Below are 15,556 nucleotides of genomic sequence, written 5' to 3'. Positions count from 1 at the left end.
TTTTCACTATGTAAGAGAGGGCCCAAACTAACCCATTTGCTTTTTGCAGATGATAGTCTTCTCTTTTGCAGGGCAACCATAGAAGAATGTAGCAAGGTGCTGGAAATTTTGAATATGTATGAAGAAGCGTCGGGGCAAAAAATCAATAGAAGCAAAATGACATTATTCTTTAGCAAGTGCACCCCAAGAGAAATGAAACATGAAATAAAGGTGGGTTTCGGTGTTTCGGAAATCATGCAGTATGAAAAATACTTAGGTCTTCCTTCTTTTGTTGGAAAAAGGAAAAAGGCAAGCTTCAACTACATCAAGGAGAAAATTTGGAGGAAGTTACAAGGATGGGAGGGTAAATTGCTCTCTCAAGCAGGAAGAGAAGTGTTATTAAAGTCAGTCATACAAGCTATCCCTACCTATACAATGAGTTGTTTTAAATTACCCATTGGATTGTGCCATGAAATTGAAGCTCTAATTAAAAAATTTTGGTGGGTCAACGAGGCGACCGTAGAAAAATTCATTGGATTAAGTGGGAGGACTTGACAAAACAAAACAGTGGGTGGAGTGGGTTTTAGAGATCTAGCACTATACAATGACTCTCTACTAGCAAAGCAAGCATGGCGTCTCTTGCACAACAAAACATCTCTATTCTATAAGGTGTTTAAGGCCCGTTTTTTCCCAAACTCTACAATCATGGAAGCAACCGACTCAAGAATGGGATCCTATGCGTGGAAGAGTATTTTGAGAGGAAGGGATATTCTTCAAAGGGGTGCAAGATGGAGGGTAGGAAATGGAGAAAATATAAATATTTGGCAGCAGCGGTGGCTGCCTAGAAAACACCCAACAAACCTCCCAATATGTCCCATACAAGACTTTGAAAATGCTACTGTGTCCTGCTTGATCGATCAACCCACAAGGCAGTGGAGGGCAGATTTGGTGGATGGGTTATTCGTGGAGGAAGATGCTGAATTAATCAAGTCAATGCCGTTGAGTGTGGTGGAAGCAGAGGATGTGATATTCTGGCCGTACACAAACAAGTCTCTATACATGTAAATCCGGTTACCGATTCCTCAAAGAAGAAGCTGAAATGGAAGCCAGCAACCAGGTCCCTCCTCTTCAAGACAAATATGTGTGGAAAGCTATTTGGTTGATGCAAGTACCGCAGAAGGTTAAGATGTTTGTTTGGAGAGCTTGCCGAAACGCCATGCCGACGAAACAAGCCTTGATGAGACGCACAATCATTGGGAATTCAATCTGTGACCGCTGCCAAGCTGATGTTGAAGACCCACTCCATGCTTTGTGGACTTGCACCGAGCTTGACACTGTCTAGGCAAATCAAGCTTTATGGGAGTTCTGAAATTCCGTCAGTTTTGCAGACTTTAAAGAACTGATTTCATGGATAATAGCAGAGGGTAAGCAGCTGGATCTTTTTGCAATCACCGCATGGTTAGTTTGGATTCAAAGAAACTAGGCTGGGGTTCAAGCTTCTGTTAGTGACCTTCATCAGATTGCCAATGATGCAAGAATCAGGTTGGACGAGTTTCACATTACAAGACAGGGGCTGGAGAGTCAGATGCAACGAGCTGTTGGATCAGCACAAAACCAGTGGCTTCCTCCTCCAATGGATGCGGTGAAAATAAATTTCGATGGAGCGACAGGTCCAAAAAAGAAGAAGGCTGGTATAGGTGTAGTGGTTCGTGATGTAAATGGCTTGGTGCTAGCCTCATGTGCAAAGAAAAAACACCAACCTTACAAGGCAGTGGAGATTGAATCCTTGGCAGCAGCAACGGCACTATCCCTTGTAACAGATCTTGGTTTTCGGCACGTTATTTTGGAGGGAGATTCGATGGAAGTGATACAAGCTTTGCGAGAGAATACACAGCCCCTAACACCTACCGATTTAATGCTTGAGGATGTCAGAAGGTTTTCCCAAAATTTTGATGAATTGCTTTTTTCTCGTACTAAAAGAGATGGCAATGTTGTAGCTCATATTCTCGCTAAATATGCTCTAAGCATACCAGATTTTTTAGTGTGGATGGAGGATGTTCCGTCACACATTCTTCCTATTGTACAAGCTGATTTAGCACGGTTACATTAATAAAATTCAGTTTATTTCCCCCTAAAAATAAACGTTTAGTGCCCTATCTTATTGTCAATTTAATTCCTTTTACCTTTATTTTATTTTTTTTACTACCTCTTTTATTTTTATTTATTTATTTTTATACAAAATAAAAATTCTACTATAGTCTAATTTAAGTGTATATGTGTGTGAAACTTCATCATGAAGACCTGAACCCCAGTTTTTGCCCTCCTCATACCTCACAAATACTTATATTTGTGGAGTGACCATCGCATGCATCAAGGGTGTGCGGTAGTTTTTTGGCTACCTTTTTAGTTCTTAATATATTGTGCCCAAATTTTCAAGAACCAGCTAGCTCTTCATTAATCAAACACATTTCGTTTCTTATCTGTTTGGCTAGTTCTTTTGCCTTTATGCTATACACCTATACCAACCAAAAAAATAGAAGAAAAAAAAAATCATAGATAAGTAATGCAAAATAAAATAAGCTCGTTGTCGAGAGTGGAGTCAGGTATGGACTAAAGGAAGAAAATGAAATTGCTAAAGTCCAAAAACGGATTGGATGAAGCAAGCTTTTGGGCTAGCACCAGTACTCCCATGGACAGAATGTGCAAGTGAAACCTAAACAAATGAAAGGAATTAGCCTTACCTTACATAAGGAAAAGATGAATTCCTTTACTTCTTGATAATGAGCTTGACCCGTTAATAATATAGACAGTATTAAAGACTTAGGGTGTTGGCCCAAAGCCTCTTAAACTTACGATGCAACGTTAGTTATTTCAGGCAAGCAATAAGCCGAGGAAAATCCAATTAATCAATATTATCTCACTATCAAAAAGAAAAAGAAAAAGAAGTTATAATTGGAGTTTAATGTTAGTGGTATCTTTTGTATGGTTCAATATTTGAGCTTCGAACCCCACCATCTCCTCTCACTACTTATCTATCTAAAAACAGTTACTTATACTCCCAAAAAAAAAGGCACATTATTGAATTAATCTATACAAACTTCTACAATCCAAACTTTAGGTATGCAAGGCTTCTAAATATCCTCAAAGAGAGTCATAAACAAGTCAAATAATTCTTCAAATGACATCTACATAAAATTTATGTCAATTCTTAATTTAATGTACCATCTTAAGTAAGGATGAAACTAAGAATTGAACTTTTTTTTTTTTTGGAGAAGAAGAATTGAACTTAGAGGGAACAAAGCATGAGCAAACCATTTTTTTTTTAATGAAAATCCATACTAGCATTTATTTGGTATTAACAAAATTTAAACAGAAGAAAATATACAAAATAATTATTTTCTGAATTATTTGCATTATTTTTTTAATTTAAATATTGTGATTGACTTTTCCATAATCTAGAAATTAAATAATATACATCTATTATCTTATTCTATGTCCAATACTCTTCATACTAAAAACTAAATTGTGTTTTTAGATTAAAACAAATAAAAAAGGAATCACACAAACGAGTAGCTAGACAACATCACAAAACTACCCAAATCCCAAATTTTTTACTTTGGGTGTTAATTAGAAAACAACCTAAAGTAAATAACTTAACATAACCATTTGGATAAAAAAAAGGAGAACAATTAACAAACATGTTATGAATTACGATGTTCACAAAAGGTAAAAAATAAATAAAAATAATAACACACTCCCACATAGGCACACAAGAATATGCTAGATGACTAATTTTTTTTGGGTTCCTTGAACCAAAAACTTTGTGGAAGGTGGTAATATTTTGGAGTAATTTGGGAATTTAGCCCGTTTTATAATCGGTGTTTTTCAAAATACAATTTCATTTACAATCGAAGTATCTGTTATTTAAAAAAAAAGAAAAAAAAGATTAGTATTATAATAATATTGAATTATTAAAAATTTCAAATTAACCCCAAACCAATCAAAACACGACACATTGTTGACCCACGAAACCCCCTGTGGCAGAGCCCAAAATGAACAACAGTCTTTCCAGCCCACAACACAACCAATGCTCCAAAGCTCAGCAAACTGTTAACTGAAGAGTGAAGAGTAAGGTTTTGTAAAAAGAAAGTACAAAAAAACGAAAATCATTTTACAATCCCATAAAGGCCATTACAGACGACAATGATGCGGAGTTGGTGCGCTAAGCTTCGGTCTCTAGCCCTTCAATCGCCTCACCCTCTGCGCTCTATCTCTTCTTCTTCTTCTTCTTCTTTTACTTCACGCCGCCTCATACACTCCTCCCCACAGCTTCACCAACCCATCCATTTTGCTTCGTGTAGATCGAGGCTCAATGCCTGTTCAACAACCCATTCTTCATTGGCTTTGCAGCCCTTTCTGGCTCCTCCGTTTCCTCCTTCTGTAAGTTGGGTTTATTCATTTTTTGGCTATTTCCTTTTATGCCTGATTGGTTACTGAGAAAATGCCTGAAAGAGGAAGACCCTCTAATTTGAATGTCAAAAGAGTTATTTAAACTCTTGGCGTAATGGGGTTTGACTAATTCATATTTAGTATGGTTGTTTACTGAGAGAATGCCTGATAGAGGGAGACCCTGAATTTTGAATGTCAAAAGTCTTATTTAAACTCTTGGCTTCATGGGGTTTGACTAATTCATTTTAAGTATGTTTGGTTGCTGAGAAAATGCACGAAAGAGGAAGACTCTGAATTTTGAATGTCAAAAGTTTTATTTAAACTCTTGGCTTAATGGGGTTTTACTAATTCATGTTGAGTATGTTTGGTTACTGAGAAAATGGCTGAAATACCGTGAATTTTGAATGTCAAAAGTTTTATTTAAACTCTTGGCTTAATGGGGTTTTGCTAATTCATGTTAAGTATGATTGGTTAAATGCCTGAAAGAGGAATAGCCTGAATTTTGAATTTCAAAAGTCTTATTTAAACTCTTGGCTTGATGGGGTTTGACCAATTCATGATAAATTTTGAAATTAGAAGTTTTTATTGGCTGATGTTTGTTCAGGTGAATCAAGTGCGGCACGTTTCGTCGAGAGAGCGGAAGAAGAGGAGAAAGCCAATGACACCGGTGACGTCCAAGATAAAGAAAACCAAAATGAAGTTTTTTTCGTAGGTTTTTAGGCATTTATAGTTAGATCAATTTTATTTTAGTTATCATTCTTTTGTGGGGACTAAATCATTTTTGAGATGTCTTGGTCAGGTCTTTCAAGTCCAGGTTTAGGATGATGAATGATGGGAATATTCGGCGTTGGAAGGAGGGAAAGCGGCACAATGCACATTTGAAGGTTTGTCTTTTCAAATCCCTTTCAAAATTGAACTATCAACTCCATTTTCAGTCTGATTGGAAAATTGAATTACCTATAAAAAAACCCCATCGAAAATTTTCAGTATTATCTTACATATGACTTTGTGCTTCACTGCATTTGGAACTATTATATAGACTTCCATATTTCTTCAACAAGGAAGTATATGCATATAATTTTGTAAGCAAGTTTGCATCATTGTTGTTTCCTCTCTCGGTGTATTTGACACCTCACTATGTAATCTAGTTGTAACAAGTGGTATGAATGAAATATGAGTTAAAGACATTTGTTTCCTGTTATGTATAAAGGAATAGCCTAACCCAATGAGCTCTAGTCCAAATGCCACTTCCTCCCTTTGTAAAAACAAGGTGGAGGGGAAGGTCATGGGTTTGAACACCCATTGGGCATGTGTGTAACTTATAAATAGGAAAAATGAAAAGAAAAGGGGACAGCCTAACCAACCTAGTTGACCATCAATTTCTTGGTTGGCAAACTAAATATGGTCAATAGTGGTCCTAACCTTACCAACACTAAAGGTGTATCTATGAGCATTGAAAACTACCTGCATCCTTGATAAAATCAACCTAGCCATACTAGTCATAACATGCTAATGCTGATAGAATTTGTGGGACTTTTGCAAATTGACTAAATTCGATTGTAAACCTGGACCCCAGAAACCTTATAACCAAAGTGTCAAGACAACGTCCAAATGTCTTGTAGAATGCCAATTAGCATTGGCAGCTAATGGTTTGAGAGAGCTAACAAAACCTTGTACAACAATGCTGTTAAAATATGCCTAGGCATACTTAAAGTGTGGAGTGCAAAGCCCCAAGGGTGAAGTGCTTCACTTTAGGGAAGCAAAGTGCATTTAATTTATATGTAATTCTTTGGCTCTTTAGAGAAATTCTACATCTACAACATTTTCACAACAAATTCTAAATAACAAGTTTTTACTGGTTGTTATTGAAGGGTAAAAAAGTAATTTCAGTATTAGTTCAAGATTAGAACCGGTAACAAATTTCCACATAGGATTTGTTGTAAAACTTTTGTGAAAAAATGTTATGGATGTTGCATTACTGGCTCTTTTTGGGAAAGCCCAAATGGTAAAAAAAGGTGTGCTTTTCTAATTTTCTTTTGCTGAATATATGAATCATTAATTGTTGTATCTTAAGCAATTGACTTGGATTGTTGATTTGTATACAAACAGTGCTTATCTTGTGCTACACTTCAACTATGTATCAAAGGCAATTGAAAAGCCAAGAAGAAAAAAGAATTAAAAGGGAAAAAGCCACCAAAAATACTTTTTTGAAATATATGTTATGAGTTTTTTTATTAGGAGACAATATATATGTGTGTGTGTGTGTGTAAAGAACTGTGCACATCAATCAGGCATGTGTGGTTTTTGTGCCTAATTTGTAAGAGCCCTTTGCACTTAAGTACTCCTGGCACTTTTAACGACATTGTTGAATAGTTTAGTTGAAGTTTGATAGATTTGTGCCAGTGGACTCTCTTCAATTGGTCTCGGTGTTGGGGTTTTTTTGGATTGTTCTACTATTATTGATTTTCTTTTGTCTCTTAGAATATGTTTTTGATTTCTTTATTTCTTTTTGTTTCTATGTTGTTCTTTGTTCACTACCGTGAACTCTGTGTATCTTTTCTTCTTTTCTATTAATAATATTACTTTCTTACTTATCAAACTAAAAAAAGAAAAAAAAGAAAAAGAAGCTTGAAGAAGTGAACTTCAATCTGGTGTTGGTAAAAAAACCTTGAAGCATAAGCGCAAAGGGAAAGTGTGCGCCTAATTGTAATAAATAAACATTTTATATGTTGTGGAGCTTCTAGCTAGTTGGCCGGGCTAGTTTAAAAGACATAGAAATGTAGCACTTTGGAACATGATCCCTCACTGCCTTTTGTGGGGTATTTGGAGGGAGAGAAATGCTTGGACCTTTGAAGGGATTGAAAGATCAATCTAGGACCTCAAGCGCTATTTTTTGCAGACCTTATTTTAATTGACAAATGCAACAGGTCTTTTCAAATTTTTTTTCCTGTCTGATTTGACTGATAGATGTACTTTTCATGAGTCCTTGGTTTGTTTAACTGTTTTCCTGTTTCTTTTACCCACTGCCTGTGTGGTTTTTATTCTATCTTTTTTCTATGACATTAATTACTTATTAAAAAATAAATAAATAAATTAACATTTTATATAATTTGTTTGTGCTTTACAATTTATATAAAACCATGGTCTTTCATAGCTATGTGGTTGAATCAAAATATACCCACAAAGTGAAGGCTAAAAAGCACTAAAACGGTAAGTAGTGGATTCTATTTCTAACATAAGCAAATGCAATATGATACAATCCTAGAGTATATAGTGTCTGTTTGGAAATTGCTTATTTTTAGTAGCTTATTTGCATAGTGTTTATCAAAAGATATAGTTTTTAGTAGCTTTTATGTTAAATGTGATACAAAAAATTTAAACCTAGTTTAATTGAAAAGGCTAAAAGCGAGAGTATTTACAAAAAAACTGAGACAAAAAGCAAAACCTTTTTCAACAATTCCCAAAAGCATACATAGTCCTCATCCATAAGATATCATTAGCATTAAAGATCTAACGGCTAAATTTCATAAGTGATTTATTTTTTTATTGTTAAATACAAAGCTCAAATGCTTTTCCATAGATGCTTTGCTTTAGGTGCAAGAAGCCGCTAAGGCTTGGTGCTTTCCGCTCTAAGCACACATAAGCTTTTACCAACACTTCTTCAATTAGAGAAAGCCATTGTGCACTAGCATGGCTATGTAGTGTTCTGCACTTGGTTTTTGTGTTAGTCAGTGTTATCATAACTGGCCTGTACTGCAAGTATGACTAGAAAACCATAGATCCATGAGTGAAGTCGGTTCGAATTTGTGTTCTACCATTTTCACTGTCAGCCCATGTTAATCCGTTGAAAACTGTGGAATTTTCCATACCCTGGACTACCCACAGGATATTAATTAGTGTTATTAAGAGCCATGAACAAAGTGTTCAACTTGGGCCAGCGGCCACGTTGCCAGAACATGATGGGACGGGTGCCCGGTGACAAAGCCAAGTTCAAATGGCTCTAAGGACAGATGGACCATTTAAGCACATACTCCATGCCCACCAAGAAAAGCAACCCCACCCAAAACAAGTAGGCTACTCACTGGAAATTTTCTGACCACATCAATGCAGTGAGTGTGCTTTACGCTGTCTGTAAGCACGCATGATGAAGCAAGAATGGGAACCAGTGTTACAGCTGTTGTGTCGTTAAGGCTGTTAGAAGTGATGGAGACAGAGGACATTGTGGGAGAAGTGTGGATGATATAAATCACAAAAGGGGAAGTGGATAAGAGGGAGTTTCCAAAGATTGTGTTGGACAATCTGAGATATGTCACTGCAGTTGACAATACAACAATTTGCTTGCCTCTGAAAAAAGTGTGTTTTTCTTTCGTATTCACCCTTTCTTTTGTGGTTCTGGGCCTTTGTTGTTTGTCTTTGTGAGTGCTGATGTGTTGGAAAAAAAAGGTATAGAGCTTGAGTGTGAATGACACAAATGGAATTGACCCTTCCTATTCCGAATCCTCTTTATCTCTCTCTAGTTTTATTCTATTTCATTATTGACATGGAATGTAAATAGTCGATGGTAACAGATAGCTTTGAAATTAGATCCCATCTGTACCAAAAACCGTCTGGAGGTATTGGCACTTCATTGGAAAGGCTGTGTACCAAATGGTTCTAATTATCAAACATACAGTTCAACCAATGAACCACTAAACTGTTCTTTTAGCTGGGTTGATCCTCAGTTCAATTTTGATAACTATGGTGTTAGTTTAGTTTGCCTTCTCCCTACTCTCTCAATCAGATTTAGCAGTATCTTCTCCTTTTCAATTTTGAAGAGTTTTGTTCATTATAAGTGATATCAAATTGAGATATTAAAAAAAGTAGAAGCATCATTGAGGATCAGGTACCTATAAAAAAAAGGTTATTGAGCATCAGGGCACTCAGGATGGGTTCATGCATTGGCTTTGTTCTTGGGCTTGGTGTACTATTTAGTTCAGATGGATCTCCATTCCCTTTGCTCTTGAATATGAAAGGCTACTTGTCATGTAGTAGTAGCTTATGTCTTTATATTTTGGGAAGTTATCTCCAATAGTCCAAGTGGAAGTTCAAATTGAAGGTTTCTTGCTAACTCGGACTAATTTTATAAATTGATAATGGGGAAGAATTATTTGTGATTTTCTTCACCTATTTGTCTGGCCATTATTTTTGGGTTGGCATGCTGAGGAGTGGGATGGTTAGGACCTTCTTCTTGGGGGTGCCTCTCCTTGGATAATTGTGTGTGCTGCAAGTGGTGATTAGCTGGTTTCAGAGATGTATTATAAGGGAGACTATGCTGTAGCATACTTAGTTGTACATTATATACTCTTGGATGGATTGCTTGAAGAGTTTTTGAATCTGAGTCTTTGGGAGTCCCAATGATCCTTTATGAAATCTTTTTGTTAGTTGACTTCTCTATGTAGTTAAAGTATTGGTTTCACTATTTCCTGAGAAGAACTGTGCTAGTTTTTCATGTTGTTTTTTTACAGGTTTTTTTAGAGTCTTTTGTTAAAATTTATCATCCGCACTGAACTTACCTTTACTGAATGCTTCTAGTTGTCTAATCAATTAAATTATTTTTTATTGGAAAATATTCATGGTTAATAGGAAGAGTAACAGAGTTACAAAACTTGTAAAGAATAATAAAAAATCATGAACTGTTACAAATGTTCAAACAAAGTGATTACAATCATTTAGAAGTAACCTTCTCTTCATCATCGCCTTGGGGAAAAATTTAAAAATATGAATAAAAGTTATTTAGAACCAATATACTTTTTGTTATGTGTAATATTTTGGGAGTCCAAAGCATCTTCTCATGATTCTCAAGTGTTATCGGCATCAGAATGGTTAGATGGGCCAGATCACTGGAGGAGTTTCAACTCTGAGGATCTACATTTCCATCGCAAGTTACATTTCAAACCCTAGTTAGAGGATGGTCTTAAATCCTGATTAAAAAAAAAATCAATTTAACCCTAATTTTTTTGAAAATGTATCAATTCATCCACTGTCTACTTTTTCTTTAATGTTGTTTATTAAACATGTTTGCCAACCATGTTTTGTGTGCCTCCTAGCACCCAAATATTGGTGCCTCATGATATAAAACAACTGTCATTGGGAGTGACTATAACAAGGGAAATTATTGTTTGATTTGTTTCACACTCTTGATGTACACTCCTAACACACAATATCCACTTTCACACTAGGTATACACATTTTTCAAGAATGTTCAAATAAACACAGTGACACATGATGTGTATGGAGAGTGTATAAAGGGAGTGTGAGACAATTAAGGAGTGAATGTGTCACCTTCCTAATATGTAAAGCTTCACATTTGGTGTACCTTTAGATCCAAATTAGCAATGAAAACCTGGGAAGTTGTTCATGTGGCAGTAGAATTCATGCTACTTGTTAGAAGGGGTAGTGAAATTTCTTATTAGGAAGTCTGGGTGAAGACTATTTGTATTTGATACAGAGGATAATAGTTCAGTCAGACTGGTTGGTAGTATGTTCTTCTGCGAAGTGGAAAAGGGTGAGTATTGGGGCTTTAGGTCTTATGCTCACTTGGAAAGTGAAAATAGTCCTTACAAATAAAAGGTTATGGAAGTCTGAATTGGAGATGAAAGGTCATGGAGAAGAGTAATAGTGATTAGTAGAACTACAGGGTTAATAAGAATGGTTGAGGTAGCTTCTTATTCAAAGGTGGGTTGAATGAAAAGGTACATGTCCCAAGATCTACTTAAACAAATTAATGTAAATTTGCTTTTCTTTTCATGCTTATAATGTTCACCCCTGGTCATGCAAAACACAGAACGTAGGTTGGTATATGCTGAGTTTATTTGAAATTTATTGCATTTTGGGTGTTTAGTGCAGTTGATGCAACTAATAAAATTTTGGTGTTAATGCAGTCAAAGAAATCAAAACGTAGGCTCAGACAACCTGGTATTGTCCCTGCAGCTTATGCCAAAGTGATGAAGAAGCTCAATTTTTGTGGTTAAACCATTAGGATTCCAAAGTAGGTGCTCCCAATTCCTGGAATTAAAGAGGGAAAAATTCATCTCCAGCCTTCTGTTTTTTCATGCTTTCCTCCTACTGCTTGCATTTCAGTCCCTCAATCAAGCAGGTTGTAGAGCAGGATTTTTGTAGCTGGTTGTTTACAACAGTTGGTAAATTCAATTTAAGGCTATGGCTTAGCCCAATGATTATTAATAAGTGTGATATTAATGTGGAAACTAGTACTAACTCTTTGTGGGCTTACTGTGGTTTTATAATCGTTACACATTTCATAACCCAATCAATAAAGAGTTTTTAGAGGTGAGAAAGTGAAAAAAAAAAAAAAAACTGGAAGTGTTATATGTTTGATACTTGAATTCAATTAATATAGATGATGATTAGTATTTATTATTATTATTATTATTATTATTATTAAGTTCATCATCTTTTTTAAAATGGGTGAGTACTAAATATTATATTATATTAAAAAATAAGTATGTGTTTAATATATAAAGACTAGAGTAGTGCTCTTCGCATTCCTATATTTAGTTTAACTTTAAACCTTATTTTTCGACTTTGAGGGAAGGAGAAAAGCTTAAAATTTTCAATCAATGACATATTTAGCTTAAAACCTTTTAGGCGGCTTTTATACTTAAATGAAACTTGCCTAGGGTATTATATCTTATTTATTGGCATAGATTTTTTTTACATACACAATTGCTATTTGTTCATACAATTGTTAAAAATAAAATATAATCATTATTTAGTTTCAATATTGAAGTTCTAAAAAGAGTGAGTTTAGACACTAGGTGGTAGGTATAGAGATAATCTATTAGGCATTGAAGTCCTAGTGAGATTGAGATTAGGTGCAATATCTAAATATTGCACTCGATGTAATTGTTAAAAATAAAATACAATCAGTATTTAGTTTTACTATCGAGCTCCTAAAAAGAGTGAGCTTAGACACCAAGTGGTAGGTGTGGAGATAATCTACTAGGCATTGAAATCCTAGTGGGATTGACATCATGTGCAATTACTTTCAATGGTTGAGATTGAGAGTTAAAAAAAACTACTTTCAATCTCAACCGTTGAATAAAATAAGCGTGAAAAAGTTAGAAAGTGAGAATGGTAAAAGCCTTTTATGAGAGAGGCATTAGATAAATGCACCCGGTGCTATCGCACCAGATCCAAATCCTTCCTAATGTATTTTTCAAACAAAATTGGGTTACTTTCAAATTCTATTAAACAGTTTATTCAAGAGTTAAATTTCCATTAAAATTTCAAAGCCAATAAAATATGGTATCAACTACACTGATATTTTGGCAACAATGGATAGAGATCAAAGTAGCAAAGCTATTGCTTTTTCCTAGTGTCTTTTTGTTTTTAATGCTATGTTTAGGATGTAATATGATTGGGTTCAGTCAAAGAGTGTCAATGAAGTAAATTTACATATCTATATCTTAAATAATACCTTCCATATATTTTTTAAAAAAATTAACAACGAAGGGTAAATCTCGAAAACAAGAAAATATAAAAAATAACTTTAAAAAAGGAAGACCAAATTGAGAGAGAGTCTAAAAGACAAGCGAAGTAACATATCCTAAGCTTAAGGAGAGTAGCAGGGTACATTAGCCTTTTGATAAAAGCACTTCACTCACCAAATTTTTTAAGTTAATGAATGAGGAACCAAGCGGACATGTGGCCTCTTTAGCCAATTTTTTCCACTCCATGGCCTTTTTCTTCATTTTCTTTCCCTTATCTCCTTCCAATAATTCTTTTACAATCTTCTCTACTTCCTCTCTTTTGACATCAAAGTCAATTTCCATGCCGATGGCCCATTCATTGCAAATATATTTGCAGTTCGTTTGCTGATTTGAAAAGAATGGTAAGCAAAGCATTGGCACTTTTGCACACACACTTTCAATGGTTGAATTCCAGCCGCTATGAGCCAAGAACCCTCCAATTAAGGGGTGGTTTAGCACTTCCTCTTGAGGACACCAACTAATTATTAGACCTCTTTCTTTTATTTCCTCCTGAAACTCAAGTGACAAAATTGTTGATCTGCCTTCAACTAAGTTAGGCCTAATTATCCACAAAAATGGGTGCTTACTATTTGTAAGTCCCCAACCAATCTCAACCAATTGTGATGGTGTCATGACAACTATGCTACCAAAACTCACATATATCACTGAGTTGGGTGCCTTTGAATTAAGCCAATTGAGACACTCGCTTTCTTCCTTCCACAAACCATACCCAATTGATTCCAAATGATCATTGGATAAGTGATTGACTTGTGGTTCTAGAGGGCCAATAGCATATACATGAGGAAACATGGTAGAGAGAGCATGCAAAACTTCTTGCTCTAAGTCATCAAATGTGTGAACAATAATTCCTGAAGCACTAGGAGCTCTCTTTGCTGCATCAATCATAGATCTAAAGAAAATTTCATTTGGATCAATGGTTCGTACAAAGCTTGGAAGATCCTTTAGGCGTATGTCTCTCATACCAGGAATCCCGTCTATAATTGTGTCAAGAAACCCATTTGTCAGATAGCTCTCATCTGCAAAGAAAAAAAAGTTTTCAGCGTACAGTGATTACTTACAATAAAATAATGAAAGATTTCAATTGGATTTTGCACTTTTTGTCATACCTTTAAGAGGTATGATGCCTTTGTCCTTGAGAGAAGGAAGCTGCAGACAGCCCATTAAACTACAACTAGAGATAATGAAGAACATCACAACAAGAATTTTGATTTCTTGAGCAGCAGTAATTGTAAACGGCATGAAACCATCTGAAACAATACATGTAACTGGAGGATTATTTGAAGTTGCACTGTTGAGTTTTACAAGGAAGTTAGAAAATGGAGCCAAGAATTTGGTCATCATGGATTCAGAAAGAGAAGGGACGTCTTGGGTGTTGATATTTGATGGAGGAAGGCCATCAGGGATTGTTTCAAATCAAAAGTCAAACAAGCCATCTAAGGAGTTGGGACCTCTGGATTTCAGAAAATGTTGGCAGTTGAACTCAGTCTTTACAAAGGTTATATGAAACCCTTCATGGTGGAGAAGCTTTGAAAGCTTTAGCATTGCTTTCATGTGACTTTGAGCTAGGTATGAAATACAAATTGCAAGAGGCTTATCAGCTACTTGTGCCTTAGAATCCATTTCCTTCGTTCTGTAGTGTGTGTGTGAGCACAAAATGCGTATGCCCATTCATTATATTTATATCTTATAATATACATTCACTTCCTTGGAGACCAAACATGACTCTTCTCTATTGACTCTTCCCTTGGACGAGAACTAATAATATAGTCAAGTGTTTACTTAGAATAAATGTATGTGCCTCTATAAACACATGACAACAAATTAATATTTTATCATAAAAGAAAAGACTTTTATGTTTTACTGAATAGAAGAGAATAGACAAAAATACAATTTATATCCTATAATTTTGATCAAGTTTTCATTTTAGTCCGCTAAAAATATTTATTTATTTTGTTTAAATAAATTAAAAAATAACCTCTCAAATTGTTTTTTTAATGTTAAAAATGTCAAACAACTTTGTCTTAAGGAAAATTTTTTAATGGCAATGAACATAAAGGACTAAAGTGAACGTGTTATAAAAATAGTACCAGTAGTACAACTGTTGTGACAGAGACAAAGGACATTGTGGGAGAAGTGTGGATGATATAAATCATAAAAGGGGCACTGGATAAGTCTAAAAGAGGGAGTTTCCAAAGATTTGCGAATGACACAAATGGACTTGACCCTTTCTATTCCTATTCCTAATCCTCTTTATCTCTCTCTAGTTTTATTCTATTTCATTATTGACATGGAATATAAATAGTCGATTGTAACAGATAGTTTTAAATTTAGATCCCATCTATACCAAAAACCGTTTGGAGGTATTGCTGCTTCATTGGAAAGGCTGTGTACCAAAATCAAATGGTTCTAATTATCAAACATACAGTTCAATCAATGAATCACTAAATTGTTCGTTTTGTTAGGATCGTCAGTTCAATTTTGACAACTATGGTGTATGATTAGTGTGCCCTCTACCTACTCTCTCCAATCAGATTTAGCAGTATTTTCTCCTACTTCAATTTTGAAGAGTTTTGTTGATT

General features: G+C 35.2%; 2 protein-coding genes and 1 pseudogene across 2 annotated transcripts; 2 read left to right on the top strand and 1 right to left on the bottom strand.

The window, feature by feature from the left end:
* The first annotated feature begins 1,078 nt into the window (after positions 1 to 1,078).
* LOC142613444 (uncharacterized) lies at positions 1,079 to 2,089 on the top strand. Its single transcript, XM_075785807.1, has 2 exons — positions 1,079 to 1,315; positions 1,499 to 2,089. Exons 1-2 carry the CDS (start codon positions 1,079 to 1,081, stop codon positions 2,087 to 2,089), a joined length of 828 nt encoding a protein of 275 aa, XP_075641922.1.
* A 1,970-nt stretch (positions 2,090 to 4,059) lies between these two features.
* LOC142611823 (uncharacterized) lies at positions 4,060 to 11,675 on the top strand. The gene is made up of 4 exons (XM_075783966.1): positions 4,060 to 4,419; positions 5,033 to 5,136; positions 5,228 to 5,312; positions 11,349 to 11,675. The coding sequence occupies exons 1-4, from the start codon at positions 4,183 to 4,185 to the stop codon at positions 11,436 to 11,438; spliced, it is 516 nt and encodes a 171-aa protein (XP_075640081.1). The 5' UTR covers positions 4,060 to 4,182; the 3' UTR covers positions 11,439 to 11,675.
* Positions 11,676 to 13,061: 1,386 nt separating this feature from the next.
* Positions 13,062 to 14,597, bottom strand: LOC142611863 (7-deoxyloganetin glucosyltransferase-like; annotated as a pseudogene).
* Between the last annotated feature and the right edge of the window lie 959 nt (positions 14,598 to 15,556).

This window comes from Castanea sativa, chromosome 10 (genome assembly GCF_040712315.1).
Source record: "Castanea sativa cultivar Marrone di Chiusa Pesio chromosome 10, ASM4071231v1".
NCBI classification, from domain to species: Eukaryota; Viridiplantae; Streptophyta; class Magnoliopsida; order Fagales; family Fagaceae; genus Castanea; species Castanea sativa.
This window is presented reverse-complemented; position numbering and strand designations above follow the sequence as displayed.

What these genes read in the sequence shown, in the direction of transcription:
- LOC142613444 (XM_075785807.1), top strand. Translation starts at nt 1,079, where the DNA reads ATGGAAGCCAGCAACCAGGTCCCTCCTCTTCAAGACAAATATGTGTGG. An exon ending in CTTGCACCGAGCTTGACACT is followed by an intron (nt 1,316 to 1,498) that starts GTCTAGGCAAAT and finishes GACCTTCATCAG; the next exon opens with ATTGCCAATGATGCAAGAAT.
- LOC142611823 (XM_075783966.1), top strand. Translation starts at nt 4,183, where the DNA reads ATGATGCGGAGTTGGTGCGCTAAGCTTCGGTCTCTAGCCCTTCAATCG. An exon ending in CTCCTCCGTTTCCTCCTTCT is followed by an intron (nt 4,420 to 5,032) that starts GTAAGTTGGGTT and finishes ATGTTTGTTCAG; the next exon opens with GTGAATCAAGTGCGGCACGT. An exon ending in GGCACAATGCACATTTGAAG is followed by an intron (nt 5,313 to 11,348) that starts GTTTGTCTTTTC and finishes GTGTTAATGCAG; the next exon opens with TCAAAGAAATCAAAACGTAG.